General features: G+C 41.7%; 1 protein-coding gene across 5 annotated transcripts in view; it reads right to left on the minus strand.

Moving 5' to 3' along the window:
- Positions 1-1,456: 1,456 nt before the first annotated feature.
- SLC4A1AP (solute carrier family 4 member 1 adaptor protein) overlaps positions 1,457-22,344 on the minus strand; it is a 33,216-nt gene continuing 12,328 nt past the window's right edge. For 2 of the 5 annotated variants that reach the window (XM_050948526.1, XM_050948524.1), the window contains exons 3-14: positions 21,430-21,552; positions 20,037-20,097; positions 18,982-19,121; positions 18,540-18,700; positions 17,282-17,351; positions 9,599-9,788; positions 9,042-9,153; positions 8,422-8,617; positions 7,445-7,534; positions 6,099-6,169; positions 3,065-3,137; positions 1,457-1,862 (exon numbers count right to left, since the gene is read on the minus strand). In XM_050948526.1, the coding sequence (XP_050804483.1) occupies positions 1,813-1,862; positions 3,065-3,137; positions 6,099-6,169; positions 7,445-7,534; positions 8,422-8,617; positions 9,042-9,153; positions 9,599-9,788; positions 17,282-17,351; positions 18,540-18,700; positions 18,982-19,121; positions 20,037-20,097; positions 21,430-21,552 (1,337 nt within the window). In that variant the 3' untranslated portion in view covers positions 1,457-1,812. Of the gene's footprint in view, positions 1,863-3,064; positions 3,138-5,747; positions 5,792-6,098; positions 6,170-7,444; positions 7,535-8,421; positions 8,618-9,041; positions 9,154-9,598; positions 9,789-17,281; positions 17,352-18,539; positions 18,701-18,981; positions 19,122-20,036; positions 20,098-21,429; positions 21,553-22,344 lie in introns of all 5 variants that reach the window. The other 3 variants (XM_050948523.1, XM_050948522.1, XM_050948525.1) reach the window with 3 other exon arrangements.

Consider the following 22,344-nt stretch of genomic DNA (forward strand, 5'->3'; position numbering starts at 1 on the left):
CATAAGTATGGATGAATTTTCAGCTTTATTAAGAGCCAGGGAGTGGGGGGAGGGGAGAGGATGCGGTTAATTAGGAAGGGAACACTTCAGAGGTCCAGAGGAAACGTATTCGACATAATACAGCTCATAGATGGAAGAGGTCTATGACACAGCATTTGTCTGTGCTTTGCTAGCTCTGTCTGCAGGTATTTTCTCCTTAATTATGATTTTGAAAGAACTGGTAAGAGGACAATGATGTGAGTGGACTTTGGTTACCAGGGAGAAATACTCTCAACTAAGCAGTGGCTTGAATAGGGGAATATGAAAGGCATCTGCCAAACACACAATGCTGAAAAGACAGAAAAACCTGAACTATTATGACCATCCTAGAAACATGTCTGATGAAAGAGGAAGGTGACGAGACACGGTCAGGATAAAATCCATATTTTTAAAGAAGAATTTCCTTATGCATAATACAAGCACCACTGTAGCATTTTATAGAGCTATTTTACATAGGAAATGTTGGACTGGCTCAGACCTATGTTGATTTAATCCAGTATCTTCTCTCTTGACAGTGGCCAGCATCAATGCTCTAGAACAGTTGTGGGCAACCCGTGGCCCATTAGGGTAATCTGATAGTGGGCCGCGAAGCATTTTGCTGACGTTGACTGTCTGCAGGCATGGCCCCTCACAGCTCCTGGTGGCCGCGGTTCGCCAGGTTCCTGGGCACCAGATCCCGGGCCGCAAGTTGCCCACCACTGCTTTAGAAGAAACTACACAGGTGGCAGACTAGGGTAATCTGCTTCTTCAAGGTCTCTTCCTTATCTCTCATAATTTGGAATTATTTTAAGCATCAGGTTTTGTATTATATATAAAATTAGGTATTAGATCCTTCCAATACTTTTTTTCAGCATTCATTTTTATAATAGGGATATTCTTGTTGTCTACAGAAAGGTCGAATCCCTCTTTAGTCCTCACTAAATTCTTACCTCCAACAACAGTCTGTGGCAATGAGTTCCACAGTCTAATTAGGCACAGAGAATTATCTTTTATCAATTTTGAATGCATCATTTTTCAAATTAATCAAATGTCCCAATGTTCTTGAGTTTTGACACAAGGAGAACAGAAACTCCTATCTCCTTTTTCTAGAACATTCATTATTTTAGGGGATTTTATTATGTCCCCTCAAATTTGTCTCTTTGAAAGATAAGCAATCCAAATATTTTCAAATTTGTCTTCGTATGAGAGTATTTCCATGCCTCTAATTATTGCATTTTTCTGTGTTTCCAGTCAATTTCATTCTCTGGTTTTCTTGCACTATTCAGTGCTGAAATGCTTGAGTTCCAAAGGTTGCAATGGACTTTTTTTTTTTTGTTAAAATACATTTCCTGTGAAATAAAATGTTTTTATAAAAAACAAACTTTGGGTCACATTTGCCCTGACAATGCCATTTTAAGTATAATTTGGAGGCAAAGAACACTTGTGTTCTCATTTTTATTGGATAAAACCAGCTTGGTCTCACTTCATCAAGCTTATAAACATAAAGCCCTTACAAGTCTAACATTCTCACGCTGAATACAACGACCAGGCCAACTGCAGAAGGAAGAGGTGGAAAAATTTGTATGCAAGGCTCAGGAATCCTTAGAAGTGTTTTAAAAACAAAGAACAAATGCAATGCTTAAGATAACTGTCCGAACTGGTGCTGATGCCATTCAATCTGGAACAACATCCAAGAACTCAACTCTTTCAACCCTCACTCAACTCTGTGCAGGAAGCTGTCCAAAGTAACACAGTCCCTTAGGCACCAGGCAGTGGCTCTGAGGTCTGTGAAGCTTAATAGCCATATTTTTCATTCAGATGAGTCTTGCCATCACCGCTTTGACCTGATTGACAAGAGACAAAAATATATATATATTTGCTCTTCCAAGATCAACTCAGAACAAAGAATGAAACTGTCTACACAGAGCATACGTTCAAGAGGCAGAAAAAGTATACCAACCCACATAATGGATACTACAATACTAGGCTCCTTTTAAGACGTAATTCCTGACAGCTGGGAGTCATATGCTGGGAGTTACAAGACTACATAATATCTTTCCTGTTTATATGGTTCCTCCAGTGTCTCCATTATGCCAGCGCAGACAGGAGACAAATCCTCCCATTAGCAGCTGGAGACAGGAAAAGAAAGCTCCCTCAAAAAAAAAAGGAAGCTGGCTAGACACACCCAGGTCAGCCTGTCTTCTGGTCAGCTGAGCCAGGAATTTTGCTCTAGTTTTTACTAATGCTAATGGAGTACAGTCCTTTCGTTCACTTAGCTCTGCGTTACAGCTCTCCTCAGTGAAGTTTCTTCCCCATTTCCTCCCTCCCTGTGAGGATCAGCAATGTTTTAAACCCCTAATTATCTGTAATTCTGAGAAAGACTATCATGAACCCATATGAAATCTAATCTGTGCACTTAATATGAAAAGCTATATGCATAAGCCATGCTCCTATTAAAAAAGTATAATTGAAAATTCATTGCATCATTAAAAATAACCACAGAAGGTTAAATCAAAACGATTTGAAGGTTAATTAGAAAAAAGTTAATCTTTTACCTTTCACCCTCCACACAAATTGGATTTGTGCCCCTATTAAAAGTCATTCCATATCTCTGCCACAATAAATTAATAAGACTTGTCTAGCCAAAACATGTGATATGAATTGTAGGAAGATTTGTGTTTCAAAGTTTTGGCCAAAGAGTCTTCAAGAAGTTTTAGAGGACCAATCCCATAGGTTGCTGAATGTCCCAATGACTTCAGTGAAAGTCTGCTCAAAACCTCACAGGCTTTGATCTCCCTCTCAAATAATAAAACCACCACCATACTTGGTGTAATGAAGCCGATAGAGAACTGCAGGAACTAATAGCAGCACATATAACAGCGTGAAAAGAACATGTTTGTGTTACACCCATCCCAAATACCACGCATGTGTGAAATATCCATACTGGTTGATTTTTCTTTTGGCCACACTTCAGCGACCACAGGACTTTTTTGCAAATGGATTCCTGATTTACTGGCGTAAGAAGTTAGAGGAAATTTCTTGGTACCTGCAGGAGGCATCCACACACAGTAGTCTGGGTCGTCTTCTGGGTATCGTGAGGAAGAAAGTGCTTGCTGGAGCTGCAAAAAATAAAAATTTGAGCAGATATTTTTAAAGATATAGCATTCCTAGCATAAAGTTCCCAGGTGTTTCAAGCAGTCAGTTTTAAGCTCATGGAAGTGGTGTGGAATTAAAAAAAAACCTACTGAGAGGTGGGAGCAGTTTCCCTACCGTGAAGAGTCAATGAGGAAAAACAACAGGAGTGCAGAGGCGGGTAACGAAGCAAGCAGGTCTCAGAGCGTAGATCGTAGGAGGATGACACCCTTCGATACAGCCATGAAATCCCCAAAAAAGTCAGTAGATGAGTGTACTAATGAGGGCAGAACTTAACAGCATTATAGATAATACAAAACACAGGATTGTGTCCAGGGTGTGTGCAAATAAAGGTTACAATCAGAATGTTCATTTTTGTATTCACTGATTCTTGAGGGTTTAAATGTGTAAGCTTAATGTTTCATTGTAAAATTGACATCAATGTATGTCCCTGTTTAAGGCAAAAGATGAAGGTGAGACTTAAGTGATACAGGAGTACAATTCACACTGGAAAAAAAAAATTATATTAAGGCCAACAGTTTCAAACTTGAATGCCTGAAGTTATGCTGTTAAATAAGAGTGGCCTGGTTTTCCAAGGCGATATATGCTTCCAGCTCCCATTAATGTCAGTTGAATTTGTGACTGACAAGTGCTTCTCAAAAATCAGGCTATTTTCATCAAGGTCTAAATATGGAGATAGCAAGTTAAGGTCAGGTTGAAAATTTAGGGCTGAAACAGTAATCTTTTAACTGCTTTCATCTTTTACTTCCACAATTATGTAGTCAAAATCTAACAACTCCACAGTGAAATACTGAAAACAGTTAAAAAAATCACCTATATTTACGTTTTTAAATCGTGATCTGAGGACTTCAGTAACTCAACCAGAGGTTAGGGGTCTATTACAGAAGTGGGTGAGTGAGGGTCTATGGCCTGCAGTGTGCCGGAGGTCAGACTAGATGATCATGATTGTCCATTCTTAAAGTCTGGTCTTAAAGTCTAGGAGTCTATATTTTATTTACTAAGTACTGAATTTATGTACCGGTTATAACATAAAACTTTAATACAGATCTACCAGCATGATCAAAGCAATCTTTCAGTCCCTCAAATCTGTTTAATCTTCTAAAATTAACCTGGATTAGAGATCTCTGGAAGATCTAGCCTCCTGGAAAGTGTCAGCATGTAAAATTCAGCTATTTTTATTCTTGTGCACAAAAAAGTCAAAATCTTCTCAGAAGAAGAAAAGACTTTTTAGTCATGCAAAACTGGAAAAAGTGTATAAAAAGATTTTTTCCTCCAACTTTTTTTAAAAAAATGCTACTTTTGGACTGAAACCCAATATGGAAAATATCAACCAAAAGGAGATTTTTTTTTTTTTTTAAAAAGATAGCATGTGCAAAAAGTGATTTGTAATGGGAACGTGACGATAATCTAAGATATTTAATATTATGAGAATGCTATAATATTAGACTGCTTGAAGTGAATTAGTGCTGGTTAGAGGTGCTGGGTTTGACAGCCCTGGAGACTGATACTTTCTACTTATTCACAGAAGGGGTACAGCACAGACTGTAGCAGTGCAAATTTACTGACACGTCCCTCACTACTATGCTTCAACCTAGCTACGGAGGGGCAACCTAAAAGAATGTTCCCATTCAGTCTTTGGCTTCTTTGCTGGGATGCTAACAATGGAAATCAACTAATGCCAATGGAAGTATTTTTTTGGATTAGCAGATCCTGCTAGTGGCTGATGGGCATTATGTCTCTCTGCTACCTGACGCAGTGTATTTGCATAGCATTCCATCAATTACAAAACCTACAACCAGAATGTGCTGCGTAGAAATTGCCACACTGGAAAAACTTGTAGTCCATCTAGCCCAGTACCCTGTCTCCAACAATGGTCAGTACCAGATGGTTTAGAGAAACGTACAAGACCCCATGGAAAAGGTTCTTTCTAAGCTCAGGCAGAAGTGATTATCTTTATGCCCCAAAACATGGAGGGTTTATATCCCTTACAGTTTTTTATCCTAGAAACAACTCTATCCTCCTTGTGAATGCACTGAAGGCCACTTACACCTTGGCTCCAAGTTACATTAAATTACACAACACCAACAATGGCCCCTTTCCACAACTCCCCAAAAGGATGAAGTTATATTAAAAGTAAGACATGTGGATGAGAGAGGTGGTCCCCAAGTTTTCCAGACTAAGACCTTTGCTATGAGCCAGTGCGTGCAACATCCCACGCTAATCAACAAGAAAGCTCTGCAGTCACAGGTCTGGGCCTTGAAGCGTGCCAGTTTTTATGGTAAGTAGGAGCACATACAAGAGAATGAGAGATCACATCACTGTGATCCAGCACAAAGTGTTATCCATACAGTTGGAAAGGAAGCTTTGATGAATAGACTGGTCATCTAGTTTGACTGTAGCTTTTACGAATCTCTGTCATTCCTGAAATGCTAGCTCATAGCTTCTCAGCAGGCACACTCCTTGGTGACTTGCAATAGCTCTCTATGCCGGCTGCAGCAGCAGTGCATTAGAACAGTGGTCTTCTCCAAACTTTTTTGATCGTGCACCCCTATCAGTAAAAAATTTTGAGCACGCACCCCCTGCAGCGCCACAGGGCTGGCTCTACCATTTTTGCCGCCCCCTGCAAAAAAAAAAAAGAAAAAAAAGCAAAAAAAAAAAAAAGCTTCGACTTCTGCCCAAACACTCTTCCCCCCGCCCCTCCTGCCGCGCACCCCAAAGGATGCTCTTGAGCACCCCACTTTGGAGACCACTGCATTAGAAGACTAGTCTCACACATCATGGAAGACATCACTGTCAAAAAGCCGTACTCCAACCAAATCACCAGCTTATTTCATTCAGAAGGAATCTTAAATTAAATTAGATTGTTGACTTCTTGGGGCAGGGACTGTCTTCCTATGCATGAGAGAGCTTCAGGTATCATTACTTACACTGCTTGGGCCATTCACTTTCGTCTTTTTCTTCGGGCTCTCTTCAAATGTCTTGCATGCTCTCTCTGATGCTGGGAAGAAACAAGATCTGTTTTATAGCACACTGTATTGCTCCTATATCATGAACCAGCAGCTCTATCAGCAATAAGTTTACAAAAGGCCTACTTAAAAACAGACCTGTCAAAGGAAATGATTCATTAACCTCATTGTACCAAAATTCACTTCTTTTATCTGTTGAACAGGATCCTATGGTTATTAATGTATTGAGATTAAATACATTTAAGTGACAACTGTAGTTTAACATATTCAATCCTCTAGCTGGCACTCCATATATCCACACTTGTAAGGGGTTAGGATCTAATAGGTCTTTTCCATCTGCAGTTACTATAATGATAAATTCTAGAAGTCAAGCAATCTTCTCCCTGCAGATTACAAGAGGATTTAATACTGAAGCTGGAGCATGGAAGTCTTGGACTTTGGCCATCAAGAGTCTATGCATTGGGCCATGAAGACCGAAAGCTACTTTAGGAAATACATGGAACCAACATACAAAAATGCCACTTCACTGAGTACAGGAGTATTAGTTAGTGAAAGAGAACAGTGAGGGAGCACGTGATGTGAATAGCCTTGACTCTCCTGTCATTTAACCTAAGTGACTCAAGATCTCAATCTCATGTGACATCGAAATTCACTCCTATGAGACAATAAGAGGACAGTCTCCCTGAGGAATCTTAGGCTGCCAGAGACTATCAGGTGGGAGAGCAGAGCAAAAGCATTCATACAGATCTCTTCCAAACGTTTTGCATGCCAAGTCAGGCCTTGATCTTGAGGATCAGATGGATTTTTGTAAAACGCATGGTGACATTTGAGCAGCTCAGAGTGCATGCTACTGCCAGCTCTATGTTACTTGAGATTTGTATTGGTACAAAGCTTCACAAGCATGTCCCCTCTGACCAACTCTTAAGACAGGACAAGATAAGGAGGAGGAAAAGGGTGCATCATTTTTTACACTTGGTTCTTCCTCACAAGATCCTGCTGTCACTCTACTACATCAAAATAATTTTGTATTTATACAGTGTCTTTCATCGAAGGACCTCAAAGCGCCTTACAGATTTGGAGGGGTGAGGAGAACAAACACACAGGTGAAGTGACTTGCCCAGAAGCCACATATTTAGGCTGTGGCAGAGTTGACCATAGTCCTTACAGCCCTTGGATTCCTAGTTCCCTAATTCAGAAACTAGACAACACTGTTTCCTTTTGCTAATTTGCACAGACAATAGCTCCTTTGCATACATTAAGTCCATAATCTCCTGCACAATTGCTGAGCTCCACATTGCATTGCTCACCTTGAGACTTCTCTTGTGATAGATCCACCTGATATTCATTCTCTGGTGTCTTTAACTGCTTGCTGATGGGCTGAGATTGAAAACCAATCCCTGTAAAAAACAGCCAAAAAGTCAACAGAATACACTTATCAGGCATCCCAAGAAGGAGAGCACTAGTATCACTGAAACACAATACACTAGAGTAAACTTAGCTGCATTCATTTCAGCACTGACATTCAAATAAAGGGACAATTCTCCATAAACACCCAAAGAGATTAAACGTAGAAAGACTATTTCAATGCAACATTGGGAAAGGAGTATGAATTAACCCATAGAGTCAGTTTAAACTAACAACACCTTGGCCATATTGCACATGATACTATACATTAAGGCAAGGAGGGAGAGTTGCAGATATGAGGGAACAAAATAACTTATTGCAATGTCATGGCTGAGTTTTCACATGCACAGAGTTGGTGAATGCAAAAGGCTTTGAATTTGGATACAAGCTCTACAGAGACAGTCAAGATCTTGCCATTATGACTTTTAAAACATTTTACCTCCTCAGTTTATGAACCTTCAAAGGTGGTATTCCTCTAAAATCTGTTTTCTTTTTAATTATGTTCCCTTACAACAATGCCATGTTCTAGTTTGTTACTGTAAGACACTCAAGTGCTGCACACCCTGGTTTATCAACAAGATTTCTTTTGTCTCTTTTTTAACCCCCAAACTATGGGAAATTTGCTGTTGTGCAGAGCTTTAATACAAAATCAGGTGAAACTCAGTTGTGTCTTGGATCTGTTTGTGCCCAGAATGCTGAACTCATAGGCACAAAGCTGTGAAAAGGAAATCTGCAAAGTGTCACATGAACATCTGTGAAGCAAATCTCCATAGCTTTGTGCAACTCTGAAAAATCCAGTAGTTTACAGTCACATAACCTAATGCAGGGAAAAAGGAAAAAAGGGGTCACTGTTTACCATGGGTAGATTCCAGATTCTTACCAGGAGAACTGGCAGGAAGACTAGTCTCTTGTTCTACTTCTTCTCCTGCCATTTTCATCTCTGTTTTTTGTGTCCCAATGTTTGCTGCTTTGATTTCCTGCTCATCTTCATCCTCATCTTCCTCCTCCACTTCAGGCCCATCATCTTTCATTTTTAAGAAGCTTTCAGGGATATCTGGACGCCTGACAGGCAACTTCTGTAACGTAAAAGCAAACTGATGTAGCAGCGTTTAGGTAATCTGGTGATGAGTGCTATTAAAAACCCTAAGATATATAGACAGGTTGATGCAGAATGGCCACAGGCAGACAAGACAGGACAAAGCACCATGCATGTTCCACTCATAGGAAGAACTAGGAAAGTACCACCAAACGAACGACGAGCTATTTTGTCCTAAGGAAAGGTATCAGCGCAGGTGAAAATGAAGAGTGAAAAGAGACAGTCATTGTCCCCAGGAGAGCAGGTCATAGTTTTTTGATAATCATATTGGGAATTAAACCAATAATGCATTTGAATTTAACTAACAGGCCAAGAAGAATAGAAAAGAAAGTGAAAGGGAAGCCAGTGACCTAAGGAAAGAAAAGCAAAGAATAACTTAAAACTGCTCTCTTCATCAAACTTACCCCCAGGTTTCCAGTTTTCAGTTTGAATTTTCTTCCGCCCTTCATCGCACCAAAGAGAGGCAACCTTAGCTTTTTAGGCTTGCTCTCTAGTTCCAGACCATGACTCCCAGTCCTAACAAAATTAGATACAAAGAAAAACGATTAGCACATGCAAAGCCTACAGTAAATACCTAAGCATCAACCTCTTCTATTTAAGAACAGAAACATTTGCGGAACAAAGGTGATGCTATGGAACAAGAACTCAAACCTTGCTGTCTGATCCTTCTGCATGAAAGGTTATTAAGAAACACCACTGTGTGCTTGCGCGTGCACACACACACACACACACACACAAAAAGCAGGTGTTGATCTTACTGCTTTAACTCCATTGTTGCTGCATCTCTCTGTAGCATTCCTCTAACATGGCAATGGCACACTGACACACCGAAGTGACATCTCAGACATAGCATAAGAGGTGGTACCCACTGCATATTTTGCTCTTTATACATTTTGGTAGCATTCCACTCACCAGGACAATTTCACATGATAATATACAGTGATTATTGATGTAGACTCACTGGGGCTTCAGCTCTGGCAGTTCTGCAGGTTTAACAATCTTGATTAACCCTTTCAGTCTCTGCTGTTCTTTCCTTAATTCAAAAGACCGCAAATGAAGCTTCTTCCTCATTACGCTGTCTAAGGAGCAGCCTGATTTTATTTCAGTCATGAACTCATCCAAGGAATCCTGAGAAGCCGGCTGGGGTTGGGCTGGGCAAGATGATTGCAAAATGCACATGGTAGAAGGGGAGAAAAAGGGAAAAAAGATGAGTCTCATATCTACCAAATTTAACCTTAAAAGATTGCGAAGTGTGTGATGGGGCCGTATAAGAACCCAAGACAGATAACTAGCCAATACACCACCCTCTGTGCAAAACCCTCACTATTCAGCTAAATAATGGGCCAAATTTGTCCCTGGGGATGAATTCAATGGAGTTCCCTAAAGGATTAATTTGATTCAATACATTTTAGACTGTGTAAACCCATTTCTGAATTTGTGAATGTTAACTCAAGTAATCACTCCCTTGACGTCTAAGTATTTCCTATTTTACCTAAAAATTACTTCATCTGTGACTCCTATTTAGACAGCCTTACATACTGTTGTTACTTTGCCAATGTTTTCTAATTGGGAAGGCTGATTTATATTTGGGAAAATAAAGGTATGGGTTTTTTTCCTTGGATTTTGACAAAGCTACAGAATTTGCATCCTCTGAGTTATGTCAGAGGCAGATAATGAAGAGAACTTATTCTGTGTTGTCAGAACTTCTGAGCCATTTGTTGTCCGGTAAGAACTTTCTCTCCCACCCACCCCCACTATTATACGTTATGCTAAAATTCACGCAAATTTAAATCTTTGTAAATGTATGATTATGTGTACTTGTAGATATATACATGTGTCTGTACACAATTATGTAATTCACAAATTTTTAAATCCCAACTCTAATTATAAGACAGCCCTAAGTATTTTAAATTCCAGCCCTAATTAACTCAGCCTTAATTATAAATCAGAATTGGCTGAATATAATTAAAGATGATTTCTTTTTTTTGGCTTTGTTTAATTTTTTTGTGATGAGTATATTTTTGAAAGTGATTGTAAGGAACTATTAAGTGTTTCTTCTAGTTATGCAAATATTTATAAAAGGTTTAACAAACATACAAAAGCTGTAGCGGCATGTAACAGTAATTACTTAAAGATCCCTTAGTTAATAGGATGCAAGAAATTATTATTACTTGGTATGCTTTGTGCCCTAATGTACCTTGGGAAGAGGATATATCAGCCGTAATAAAATTGTATTGTTAAGTAGTCCAGCCAAAGGAGCTCATATTAAGTCTATTTCTCTCATATATAATTAAAAACTTTACACTCAGTGTGAATCAGGACAAAAGCTACCCACAAACTGACTGTTTGAACCTTTTAAAAGATAGAGACACTCTATGTTAATATTCTCCCTTATGATCATGATGCCTACAAAATAACCTTGAATTAAAAGGTGTGCATATAGATACACACACACACAGAGCACTTTTACTATTAAACTTACACACATTCTGCACTATCTGATGGATTAGTCCATTCCTAGAGAGATGTTTAGCATACCACTAGATTAAGTGTCTGAACTTTAAAAGTTAGCCAGCGAATAGGCATGCTCCAGACCCAAAAACATCCCGACCTGGGAAAAACCTTGAAGAAGTCCATGGGAATTAGGTGCTCAGCACCTCACAGGATTGGGCCTGAAGTTGGGCACAATGGACCAGCCCAGAAAATGGATACATATAACCCTGCCCCAATGTAGAACGGATTAGTTGTCTCTGCCTAAAATGCTGCCACCATTTCAACAGAGGCCTGGTCTACACTATGCGTTTAAACCGATTTTAGCAGTGTTAAACCGATTTAACGCTGTACCCGTTCACACTACGAAGCCCTTTATATCGATATAAAGGGCTCTTTAAATCGGTTTCTGTACTCCTCCCCAACGAGAGGAGTAGCACTAAAATCAGTATTACCATATCGGATTAGGGTTAGTGTGGCCGCAACTAGATGGTATTGGCCTCTGGGTGGTATCCCACAGTGCAACACTGTGACCGCTCTGGACAGCAATCTGAACTCGGATGCAGTGGCCAGGTAAACAGGAAAAGCCCCGCGAACTTTTGAATTTCATTTCCTGTTTTCCCAGCGTGGAGCTCTGATCAGCACGTATGGCGATGCAGTCCCAAATCCAAAAAGAGCTCCAGCATGGACCGTACGGGAGATACTGGATCTGATCGCTGTATGGGGAGACAAATCTGTTCTATCAGAGCTCCGTTACAGAAGACAAAATGCCAAAGCGTTTGAAAAAAATCTCCAGGCTACACAGTGCTGCAAGAATCAAATGGACGCTCGTGGAGGGAGGGAGGGGGTTCTGAGGACTCCAGCTATCCAACAGTCCACAGCAGTCTCCGAAAAATATTTACATTCTTGGTTGAGCTCCCAATGCCTGTAGGTTCAAACACATTGTCCGGCGTGGTTCAGGGTATAGGTCGACAATTTACTCCCTCCCCCCACCCCCGTGAAAGAAATCATTTCTTGACTTCTTTCAATGTCACCCTATGTCTGCTGAATGCTGCTGGTAGACGCGATGCTGCAGCAGTGAAGAGCAGTATCCGCTCCTCTCCCCTCCCCGGTGGCAGACGGTGCAGTAGGACTGGAAACCATCATTATCAACCCGTGAGTGCTCCTGGCTGGCCTCAGGTTAGGCTGGCCGGGGGCACCTGAGTAAAAATAGGAATGATTCTTGGTCATTCCCAGTAGATGGTACAGAACGGCTGGTAACCGTCCTCATCATAGCAACTGGGGGCTGAGCTCCATCAGCCCCCTCCCTTTCATGTGTAAAGAAAAGATTCTGTACTGCCTGGACTATCATAGCAGCGGGATGCTGGGCTCCTCTCCCCCGCACTGCTTAATGTTCTGCCTGGACTGTCATTGCAGCGGGAGGCTGCCTCCCCGTCATTTTATTTCACTAACAAGTCACTGTTTCTTATTCCTGCATTCTTTATAACTTCATGACACAAATGGGGGGGCACTGCCACGGTAGCCCAGGAAGGTTGGGGGAGGAGGGAAGCAATGGGTGGGGTTGCTGCAGGGGCACCCCCCGTGAATGGCATGCAGCTCGTCATTTCTGCGGGATCTGACACGGAGCAGCTGTGCTGTCTGATACACTGGTTCTCTAGTACACTTGCCCCATATTCTAGGCAGGACTGACTCTATTTTTAGAAACCATAAAGGAGGAATTGATTCGGGGAGTCATTCCCAGTTTTGCCTTTGCGCTCCCGGCCGATCTCAGCCAGAGGCACCCATGATAGCAGCAGACAGCACAGAAGGACAGATAACCGTCATCTCATTGCCAATTTACACTGGCAGCAGACGGTACAGAACGACTGATAACCGTCTCCGCTATCATGCAAAAGCAAATTAATGCTGCTGTGTAGCGCTGGAGTATCGCCTCTGTCTGCGGTATCCAGTACACATACGGTGACTGTAAAATAAAAAAAAAAATAAAAAAAAAAAGCTGAACGGGCTCCATGGTTGCCGTGCTATGGCGTCTGCCAGGGCAATCCAGGGAAAAAGGGCGTGAAATGATTGTCTGCTGTTGCTTTCCCGGAGGAAGGGATGACTGATGACGTTTACCCAGAACCACCCGTGACAATGATTTTTGCCCCATCAGGCACTGGGATCTCAACCCAGAATTCCAAGGGGCGGGGGACACTGCGGGAACTATGGGATAGCTACGGAATAGCTAATCACCGTGCAACACTCCGGAAATCGACGCTAGCCTCGGACCATGGATGCACACCGCCGAATTAATGTGCTTAGTGTGGCCGCGTGCACTCGACTTTATACAATCTGTTTTACAAAACCGGTTTATGTAAAATCGGAATAATCCCGTAGTGTAGACAAACCCAGAGACTCAGGGCTTGTCTACATCACAAAAGTTGCAGCGCTGGTGAGGGGGTTACAGCGCTCCAACTTAGGAGGTGTACACATCTGCAGGGCATCACCAGCGCTGCAACTCCCTGTTTGCAGCGCTGGCCGTACTCCCGTTTTGTCTCGGGTGTAGAGGATCCAGCGCTGGTGATCCAGCGCTGGTAATCAAGTGTAGACACTTACCAGCGCTTTTCTTGACCTCCGTGGAATAAGCAGGTATCCCAGCATACCTGAGGAAGCCTCTCTGGTAATCAAGCAGGTCTCCTTCCCCGGTTTGCTCTCGCGTTCCCCGAACCCCCGAGCAAGCAGGTCTCCTTCCCTGCGGTTTGCAGGGGGGTTCGGGGAACGCGAGAGCAAACCGCGGGGAAGCTGGTCTCCTTCCCTGCGGTTTGCTCTCGCATTCCCCGAACCGCCATGCAAGCAGGTCTCCTTCCCTGCGGTTTGCTCTCGCGTTCCCCGAACCCCCGAGCAAGCAGGTCTCCTTCCCTGCGGTTTGCTCTCGCGTTCCCCGAACCCCCGTGCAAGCAGGTCTCCTTCCCTGCGGTTTGCAGGGGGGTTCGGGGAACGCGAGAGCAAACCGCGGGGAAGCTGGTCTCCTTCCCCGGTTTGCTCTTGCGTTCCCCGAACCCCTGTGCAAGCAGGTCTCCTTCCCTGCGGTTTGCTGGGGGGTTCGGGGAACGCGAGAGCAAACCGCGGGGAAGCTGGTCTCCTTCCCCGGTTTGCTCTCGCGTTCCCCGAACCCCCCTTGAAGCCGCCCAACAGCGCTGCAGTGTGGCCACATCTAACAGCACTTGCAGCGCTGGTTGCTGTAAGTGTGGCCACTCTGCAGCGCTGGCCCTATACAGCTATACTAATACAGCTGTAACAACCAGCGCTGCAAAATTGTAGATGTAGACATACCCTCAGTAATGTGTAAGTGGATTTGGCAGTTTCAGCATTGGGTGGCAATTACAGAGGGCAGCCGTGTCCCAGGTGAATACAGCTTTGGACAAACCAGTCTGTCCTCGGGTGAGCAGATCCACAATAGGATCTATTACCTCAGCATTAAAAAGGGAATCTCTACCCCACTGCTGCTTAAGGAACTAGATTCTCCAAGCTCAGGCTATTGAATGCTGTTCACGGTCTTTTTCTTAGGATGCGATATCTGCAATAGCACAGAAAATTGCTGGGAAGACTAAAATTAGTCATCACTAGGAGCAGGATTAATCATGGATACTGTATTTTATGTTACAGGGACAAAAGCTCTAAGGCCACTTACTTCACTATCAGCTGGTCCATGAAGAAAAACATTGTAGCTCACAAAAAATAAAACTGAAAATCTCTGTGTATTTGATTTTCATTCAGCGGCACTGAAGTATGAGAGAGTTATCAATCTTCCCTATCAGTAGTTAGTTCAAAATGAGTTTAGGAAGCAATCTCTCTGACAACCACTTAATCTCGACAAGTGCTGGGTAAGAGGTGCGGTAATTCAGCCTGTCACTCACTTGTCCATCCTTCTGGAGTGCTGCTCTTAGAGGCCAGGCATGTAATCACTTAGAGAAAGCCGAAGCTTGATAAGGTTTCACAACCTTACCTGCTGTAAGAGTATTGACAGACTACCAATACAACGATAAAAAAAAATCACCTATCATTAGTGTACATGCTCTAAGAAGCTGTAGGCTGGCACCTATGGTTAATGTGAGTGACCAATTTAAATTGCAAAGAAAAAAACAAGCAGCCAATATAAGGATTAAAATAGACTGGCCAGTGATGTAAGATTAGTTATAGTCTATCCTGGCCCAATGTGGAGAAGGCATTGTTAAACTGAGATACCAAAGTAGCCCCACTATTGTTTCAAAGTAAGGTCCGATACCTAGCAGTCTGACAGATCTAACAATAAATGCTGTCACTCCAAGTTTTCCAGGGCTATAAAGGATTCATATCCACTTCAGTGAGTCATGACATGCTGGAATTAACAGTACTAAATGCTTTCAGGTTCAGACAGATTTTCCAAGCAATGGTCCTGGACAAATGACCAGAAACAAAATTGTTGATTCAAACTAGCACTGGTATTGGGTTTGTTTACCTAAATGAAATAGTTGATCATATCACGCAGACATAAAAGTACAGCTACCATAAGCTGAACTATATTACCACCTGGAAGACACAATTCTCAGAGAAATCTTACTCACACAGGCATGCCCCAACCTTTGTTTATGCAAACTATTTCTGGTAGAAAATGTATAAACACACACCTAAGTACATTTCCCCCAGATATCACCTGGCCACAAAGCACAGCCTACAAGTATATCTTTGTCTCAACTTTTTCTGGTGGACTTTTTATGTGCCCAATATTTGTTTTGTTTAAAAAGAGACAGTCAATTTGAATGTTTTTGAAATTCAGCTTACAATTTAAAAGCTGTATATTGACGATATTTATTTTTAAATTACTTTTTGAAAAAAAGGGGGAGGAGAGTTTGCATTTCCTTGCTGCATTATCAGGGTCTTTGACTGGGCCCAAGAGCAATGCCACCAAATGTCCTTGGCAGTACACCTGCCTGCTGCCTCTTCACTTTAAGTTGCTGCTAACAATAAATACCTGCCTGCAGAGCCTGTGGAACAGTATAATCTTCTCCCTCCCAGCTACAACATCTCATGAGAGTGATGCAACTGACCATTAGAAAGCAGTGTAACTGACTACTCAAGAAGTGCTGTCAAATGCACAAAGTCAATCTGAAAAAAAAAAACACAAAAATATGCTTTCCCCTCTGATCTTTCATTCTAGTAACTATAGCAGTTACTATAACAAAAGGAGGTATAAAATTTGCAGATGGAAGTAGGATTTTTTAGTGATAGCATCCTTTTAACTACTTCTATGAAATGCAAGAGCACATTATTGGCAGACAAATTTAAAGTATTTACATACACCTATATTCAGGGGTCATTCCACAAGGATCCCCGTAGACAGAACTTTTTGTTTCCAAATATATTTGCAGGGGATGAGAGGATTGGTGAAAGTTCTCTAGGATCCCCTAACCTATTCCTCACAGAGTCTCAAAAGCTTTACCTGATAGTGCTCTTCTCTTCGAGGAAGATTAGATCTGACTCAAGTTATGGAATATGACCATCTCATCTGACAGTAGCTTTCCCCTACACACCCAACCCAGAAGAAGCTCCCCACCCACTCCAGAAGAGCAAGTCTGGAACCCAAACTCTGACCTCACATGGCAGCAAGTTGCAAATTCACCAGACAGACACAGGATCCTAAACTTCAAGTATTTTCACTGTGTGCTTTTCAGTTTTTCTTTCCTTTAAACTTTTACATCTACAGTGACAAAGATGACCTGAATAGAGATCATCTGCAATTGCAGAAGCCTTTGGTCTTTTGTTTCCTGCAAAAGGATTTGGAGGTTGTGGAAGAATTATCTTCAAATAGGGTTGGCCTCACAAACATGGTTAACACCGATGAGCACTAGTTTACCTGATTGAAGAGCTTTAGAGAGCTCTGTGCGGGAGAGGGTAGAGTTTGTATACATGTCTTAACATATAGTTGTTAAATGAAAATGGAAGAGTGGAGTCTAGAAGCAGGGAAACTTGCAGGTCATTTTGCTGGCTATTGTTTCACACCAGTCCCAAAGAGAGTACCTAATCCAGTACACAGGATCTGACAGTAATGAGTATCTTAACAGTACATAACATCTAAGGTAAGGGGTGGCGGGTGTACTAGCTGGATGAGTTTAACAAGGGATACTTGGTGCCTTACCTTTCCCTGAAACCTTCAGCTTCTCTGTTATCTCAGAAAGTTCTTTTTCAGCTGCATTTAACTTTGCAACCTACAAAGAGCCACACAATTAAAAAACATTTTCATTTTAAAGATGTTCTAAAAATAAATTATTTTTAAAACCAATATTCTACCACATTATCCTGTCTTTACACTGCTGGATCTTTGGCCAGGAGGTTACTGGCTCAAAGGACTGACTCTGCTCCTAAACAATTTCTCATCTCATTTTCCTCCCGAAGCATCAAGATGTGCACATGCCTAGGTAACCATGTTATATTATTGTCACCCTTGTCTCTCCTTCTCACTCTCCTTGTCTGAGTATCACCCTAACTTGTCAAATCACGTTCAATCCAGTTTGTATGGTCTTTGAAACAGAGATCAGATCATCCTGTTTTGGGAGGTACCACGTGCACTTTTGACACTTGGAAATTATTTTGTGATGGCCTGAAGCTGTTTGTGTCTTTGTTCTGATATTTAATTCACCCACCTCTCTGCCCTGTTCTGTCAAGCAGAAAAAAAACTGCACAGGCAAGCACAATAGAGTACATTTCCCTAAACTTCACTACATTCTGGTAACTCATTAGATAAAAATTATTTTCACAGCTCTGATCAATGAAGTTGCAAATTCCTCTTGCCTCCCCTAGTGTGTGTGTGTGAATTTAGGGCTCATGCCGGATGACTGATTGGCCTGGGGACTGAAGTCCTCTATCCACAGAGCAGGCACAGCAGAGCAAACTTCCGCAGTACTGCCTACCCTATGTGCTTCAACTTTAAGCAGGAAGAGTTCTAGGATGAGAAGGCTAGTTCTCTATGCACAATCAATCCTGCTGCTTTTGCTGAGGCTGCTAGTAGAAGTTACGTTGTACCAAAAGTGGTGGCAGTTTCCATGTTCACTCAGTTAGACTGGGACCATCAACTATGTGCACACATGCTACTGAAGCGCTGGTAGCAGCAGCTTTCTGGCACTTCCACCCTGTGCTGGAGTCAAAAGGTTCCATGCATACGCCAACACCAAACTTCAACCCTTCAAGTCTCTTGTTCTATGGACGCTGAGCCCTACTGATTCCACTCTAGGCTGATCAATTGGTAATTACAGGCCTGAGATGGTATCAGAGCACTGTCTAATAAGAGCAATTTTAAATCCCTTTGATCTTTCTTTCCAGCAACCGCGTATGCAAGACTGATTATAGCCTGAAGCCAACAATGCCCTGTCTGGCTGTTAACCCAAGGTTCTTCTTACCAGTGAATCAAAAGTCTCCGGCTTCTCTTCTATTTTCCCAGCTTTTTTCATTCTGTTCAGTCGTTTCTTTTCAACAACCCCAGTTCGGTCCAGAAAGGTGTCATCATCACTGTCATAAAAGTCCTCCTCTTCCCAGTTCTTTGCTTTCCTTTTCCGGGATACTGAGAAGGGTGAGGGGGAAAGGTGAGCAAGCAAAGAAGAGTTAAAACTCTTGAAAAAGAGAATGGTTTGAAGCTAGCCGTTTACATCATTGATTTAAGCCTACCTAGTCTAGTTAGTATCACACAGTTGACCAAATATGTAACACGTACACTGGAGAATGCAAGATTGTTTAAATTAACTCTAGGCTTATGCGGCAGGCTCAAGCTCTCTCAGCAACCAGAAGCCCTCCCTCAGAGAGCATCTTCTAAATAGCTACAAAAGAATGTGACCAGTTACCAACCTGCCTCTTGCCGCAGCACACCTCTAGCATCCAGTATTCGGCAAGCTTCCAGCGCGCACTGTATCATTGCTTCCTTTTTCTTTCCTGAATGGATAGCCTCTGCCACCAGCTGCTTCCCTGACGCATCATCCACAGGCAACCTGTTCAATTTCGAGTTACACAATAGCTCTGAGACACTAGTAGGCTCCTATGTTCTTTACGTTGGACATCAATCTTTCCATCCCACCCTATTCTCTTTTTTGGTAAATATTTTCATATTGCATTTTTTTTTTTTTTTTACAACATTAGTCAAACCAATTAGTTTCCACAAAACATTCAGGCAAATCTTTAACTAGCCTGAGGAACAGGACTTCCTACATCCAATTCCAGGCAATGGCAAAACAGCACTGACAAGCCAAAAGGAACTAATTTAGGCCCAAAAGTACTTAAGCTCCTATATCTTGCGAATTACTAATGATAGAAATTAACGTTATGCCATACAGGAGCAGAGATTCTCAAAATGGTATAAGCCATTCCAAGCAATTCTATTTGGTCATAAGATATCAGACCTTAAAGGTCACATCATTCCAATTACTATCTTGCTTCCCCCCCCACCCCCCAAACACCAACAAGATGTTAGTGGCCTCTCTGAAGAACCCTTGAAGCTAGAAACCACTGTTTTATACCAACTGAAAGGCAGGAATCAGATTTCAAATAGAAATTCATGCTTTATACTATCTCCATTGGTTTGTGAGATACTGCTAGCTAAATACTTTCTCAGATATTTCAAATTGTTGTGTTTCTCACAGCAGGGACAATTGAAAGCATTGTCACAATTTGATGTTCCTGGAGGATGGAAAATAGCAAAGCAAGAAAGACTGGGGGAAAGAGTACCGACACTAAACTGCATAGTGATCCACACATCATCCTTCTATTTCAATTTCAGTGCTTAAGCCTAGTCTCATTTTGGTCTCAGCTGCAGATGTACCAATCGAGCAAATGACTCTCTCTGGTTCTGCTTGTGAAACTGAAAGGAAAGCCTCTAATTTCAGAAAGTCAATGTACAATATACCTACTTAACCCTGCAGAGCCAGGTATTGTGTCCATGGTCATCATATTCATACTCTAGTTCTTCTCCTGTACAGGAAATAGAGAAAAAAGTTGATGCAGCTGCCCACATTGTAATAACCAGCAACCACTACTTGTGGTAGGGGATGACAGCGAGGATTAAAAGGAAAATAACCCCTTTTCTGCTTGATACTCCCCTGCTTATACATCAACAGACTGGATTTGCTCTTAGCCACCACATCATCCTGGGCAGTTGGTTATCCATTGTGACCTTAAGTTCTCTTGAGTCATGACTTTTCCAAACACAGTCCCCACTTACCCTCCATCCCATCCTAAGAGCGACCTGTATTGGTTCATCATTTGTGACCTTGCATTGACTTGTATTAAAATATATGCTGTTAAAGTGAGTCAAGCTAACAATGAGATCCAGATCTCTCTTTAGAACCAAGCTATCATTATTTAACACTCCACCAATATTTGAGTCATCTGCAAACTTTACCAGCAATGATTTTAAATTTACATCAACTTGGCACTGCTGCTCTATAATACTTTCCCATAAAACCTCATATCACAACCACCATCCCCTAACCAGATGAGTCTGAACTATGATGCCTCTGGATCCCTTAAACTTTACTTTTGAGAGTTGGTTGTAGAATGGGTGTCACTCAAGAATGATGCAAGGTGCTTACACAATTCCCAGCCTGGGAACAAGAAACAAAGTTTGAACTCTGAAATAAGGCCTTGGATCCAGAGACAAGAGTGTCAATAATAACGTAAGAACAGCCATACTGGGTCAGAACAAAGGTCCATATAGCCCAGTAGCCTGTCTTCCAACAGTGGGCAATGCCAGGTAACCATCAAGTGATCCATCCCCTGTGGCCTATTCCCAGCTTCCGGCAAACAGAAGCTAGGAACATCATCCTTGCCCATCCTGGCTAATAGCCATGGACTTATCTTTCATGAACTTATCTAGTTCTTATTAGAAACCTGTTATAGTCTTGGCCTTCACAACATCCTCTAGCAAAGAGTTCCACAGGTTGACTGTGCGTTGTGTGAAGACTTCCTTTTGTTTGTTTTAAATCTGCTGCCCGTTAATTTCATTTCGTGACCCCTAGTTCTTGTGTTATGAAAAGGAGTAAATAACACTTCCTTATTTACTTTCTCCATCCGTCATGATTTTCATAGACCTCTACCATATTCCCCCTACATTGTCTCTTTTCCAAGCTGAAATGTCCCAGTTTTATTAATCTCTCCTCATATGTATACAATACACTAAAAGAGAACAGAAAAGTTCAGGTCCTACATTCCAAATACATGGCAGAGTGTCACTAGTATGGCATCGCCGCATGCACCACTATGGGAAAATGCTCCGCTGACAAAGGACAGACACAATACACATACCTTCCCTGTCAAAGAAACCCTGAAGTGCCTTCCTAGGGTCCTTCAAATAAAAGGCTTCTTGCTCCTCCTGAAACTCGATGGCAATAGGATTTTCTTCAACCTCATCTTCCTCAGCATCTTCCCCTGGAGGAAAACATACACAGAAGTGCAGATGAAATAGGAAAGGAGGTTGGGAAGAGATGCAAGTAAAATTCATCATTCATCAGTGTGAAAGATATGAGCCACAATTCAGAAAAATCCCTGTATTACAAGTTTTGCTTAACTTTTACATTCTTTTGATAAGTTACCCTCAGAGATTCACCTGTCTTTTGCAAGTAAGGTTAAGTATATAATAGTAATTTATCATTTTAAAGACATACTTTAAAGTATTGGACCTTTAGCTAATTAAAATTATGGTCCACTTTGTCAGCTCCGATAAGCTGACTTGAGGGGTTCGGTTTTCTTGAGAATTAAACCACAAGAATTAGAAAACCCAACCCTAAGGCCAAACAAACACACAGATGCAAAGAAATTCAGTTAGGGCTAACTCCACTGTGTAGGGGGTCTCAAGCAATTGTACAAACTACATTTGTTAAAATAATATGCACAACATTGCAAAAGTTAAGGACAGAGTGTAAATTTCAATTCTTACTTTCTTGCCTTTTTGGTTTGAAGTCAGACCCTTAAAATTGCGGGATTTGGGTTTTTTTTTGGGGGGGGGGCAGGGGGGATAGATCTCCCTTTGTCTTTTCCACACACAAACTTACTTACACCAGCAACCTTTTTATAAAAAGAAAATGATTTTTGTCTTCAAAAAAACAAAACAAAACAACTCTCACTCATCATACACCACCGCAGCTGGAATTCAAAGCTTAGTTTTCATCGATCTAGTTTTCACTCAAAAGCCTTTAATCTCTTATTTTAGCAACTTCATTC

The sequence above is a fragment of the Gopherus flavomarginatus genome, chromosome 4, assembly GCF_025201925.1.
Source record: "Gopherus flavomarginatus isolate rGopFla2 chromosome 4, rGopFla2.mat.asm, whole genome shotgun sequence".
Taxonomy (NCBI): Eukaryota; Metazoa; Chordata; order Testudines; family Testudinidae; genus Gopherus; species Gopherus flavomarginatus.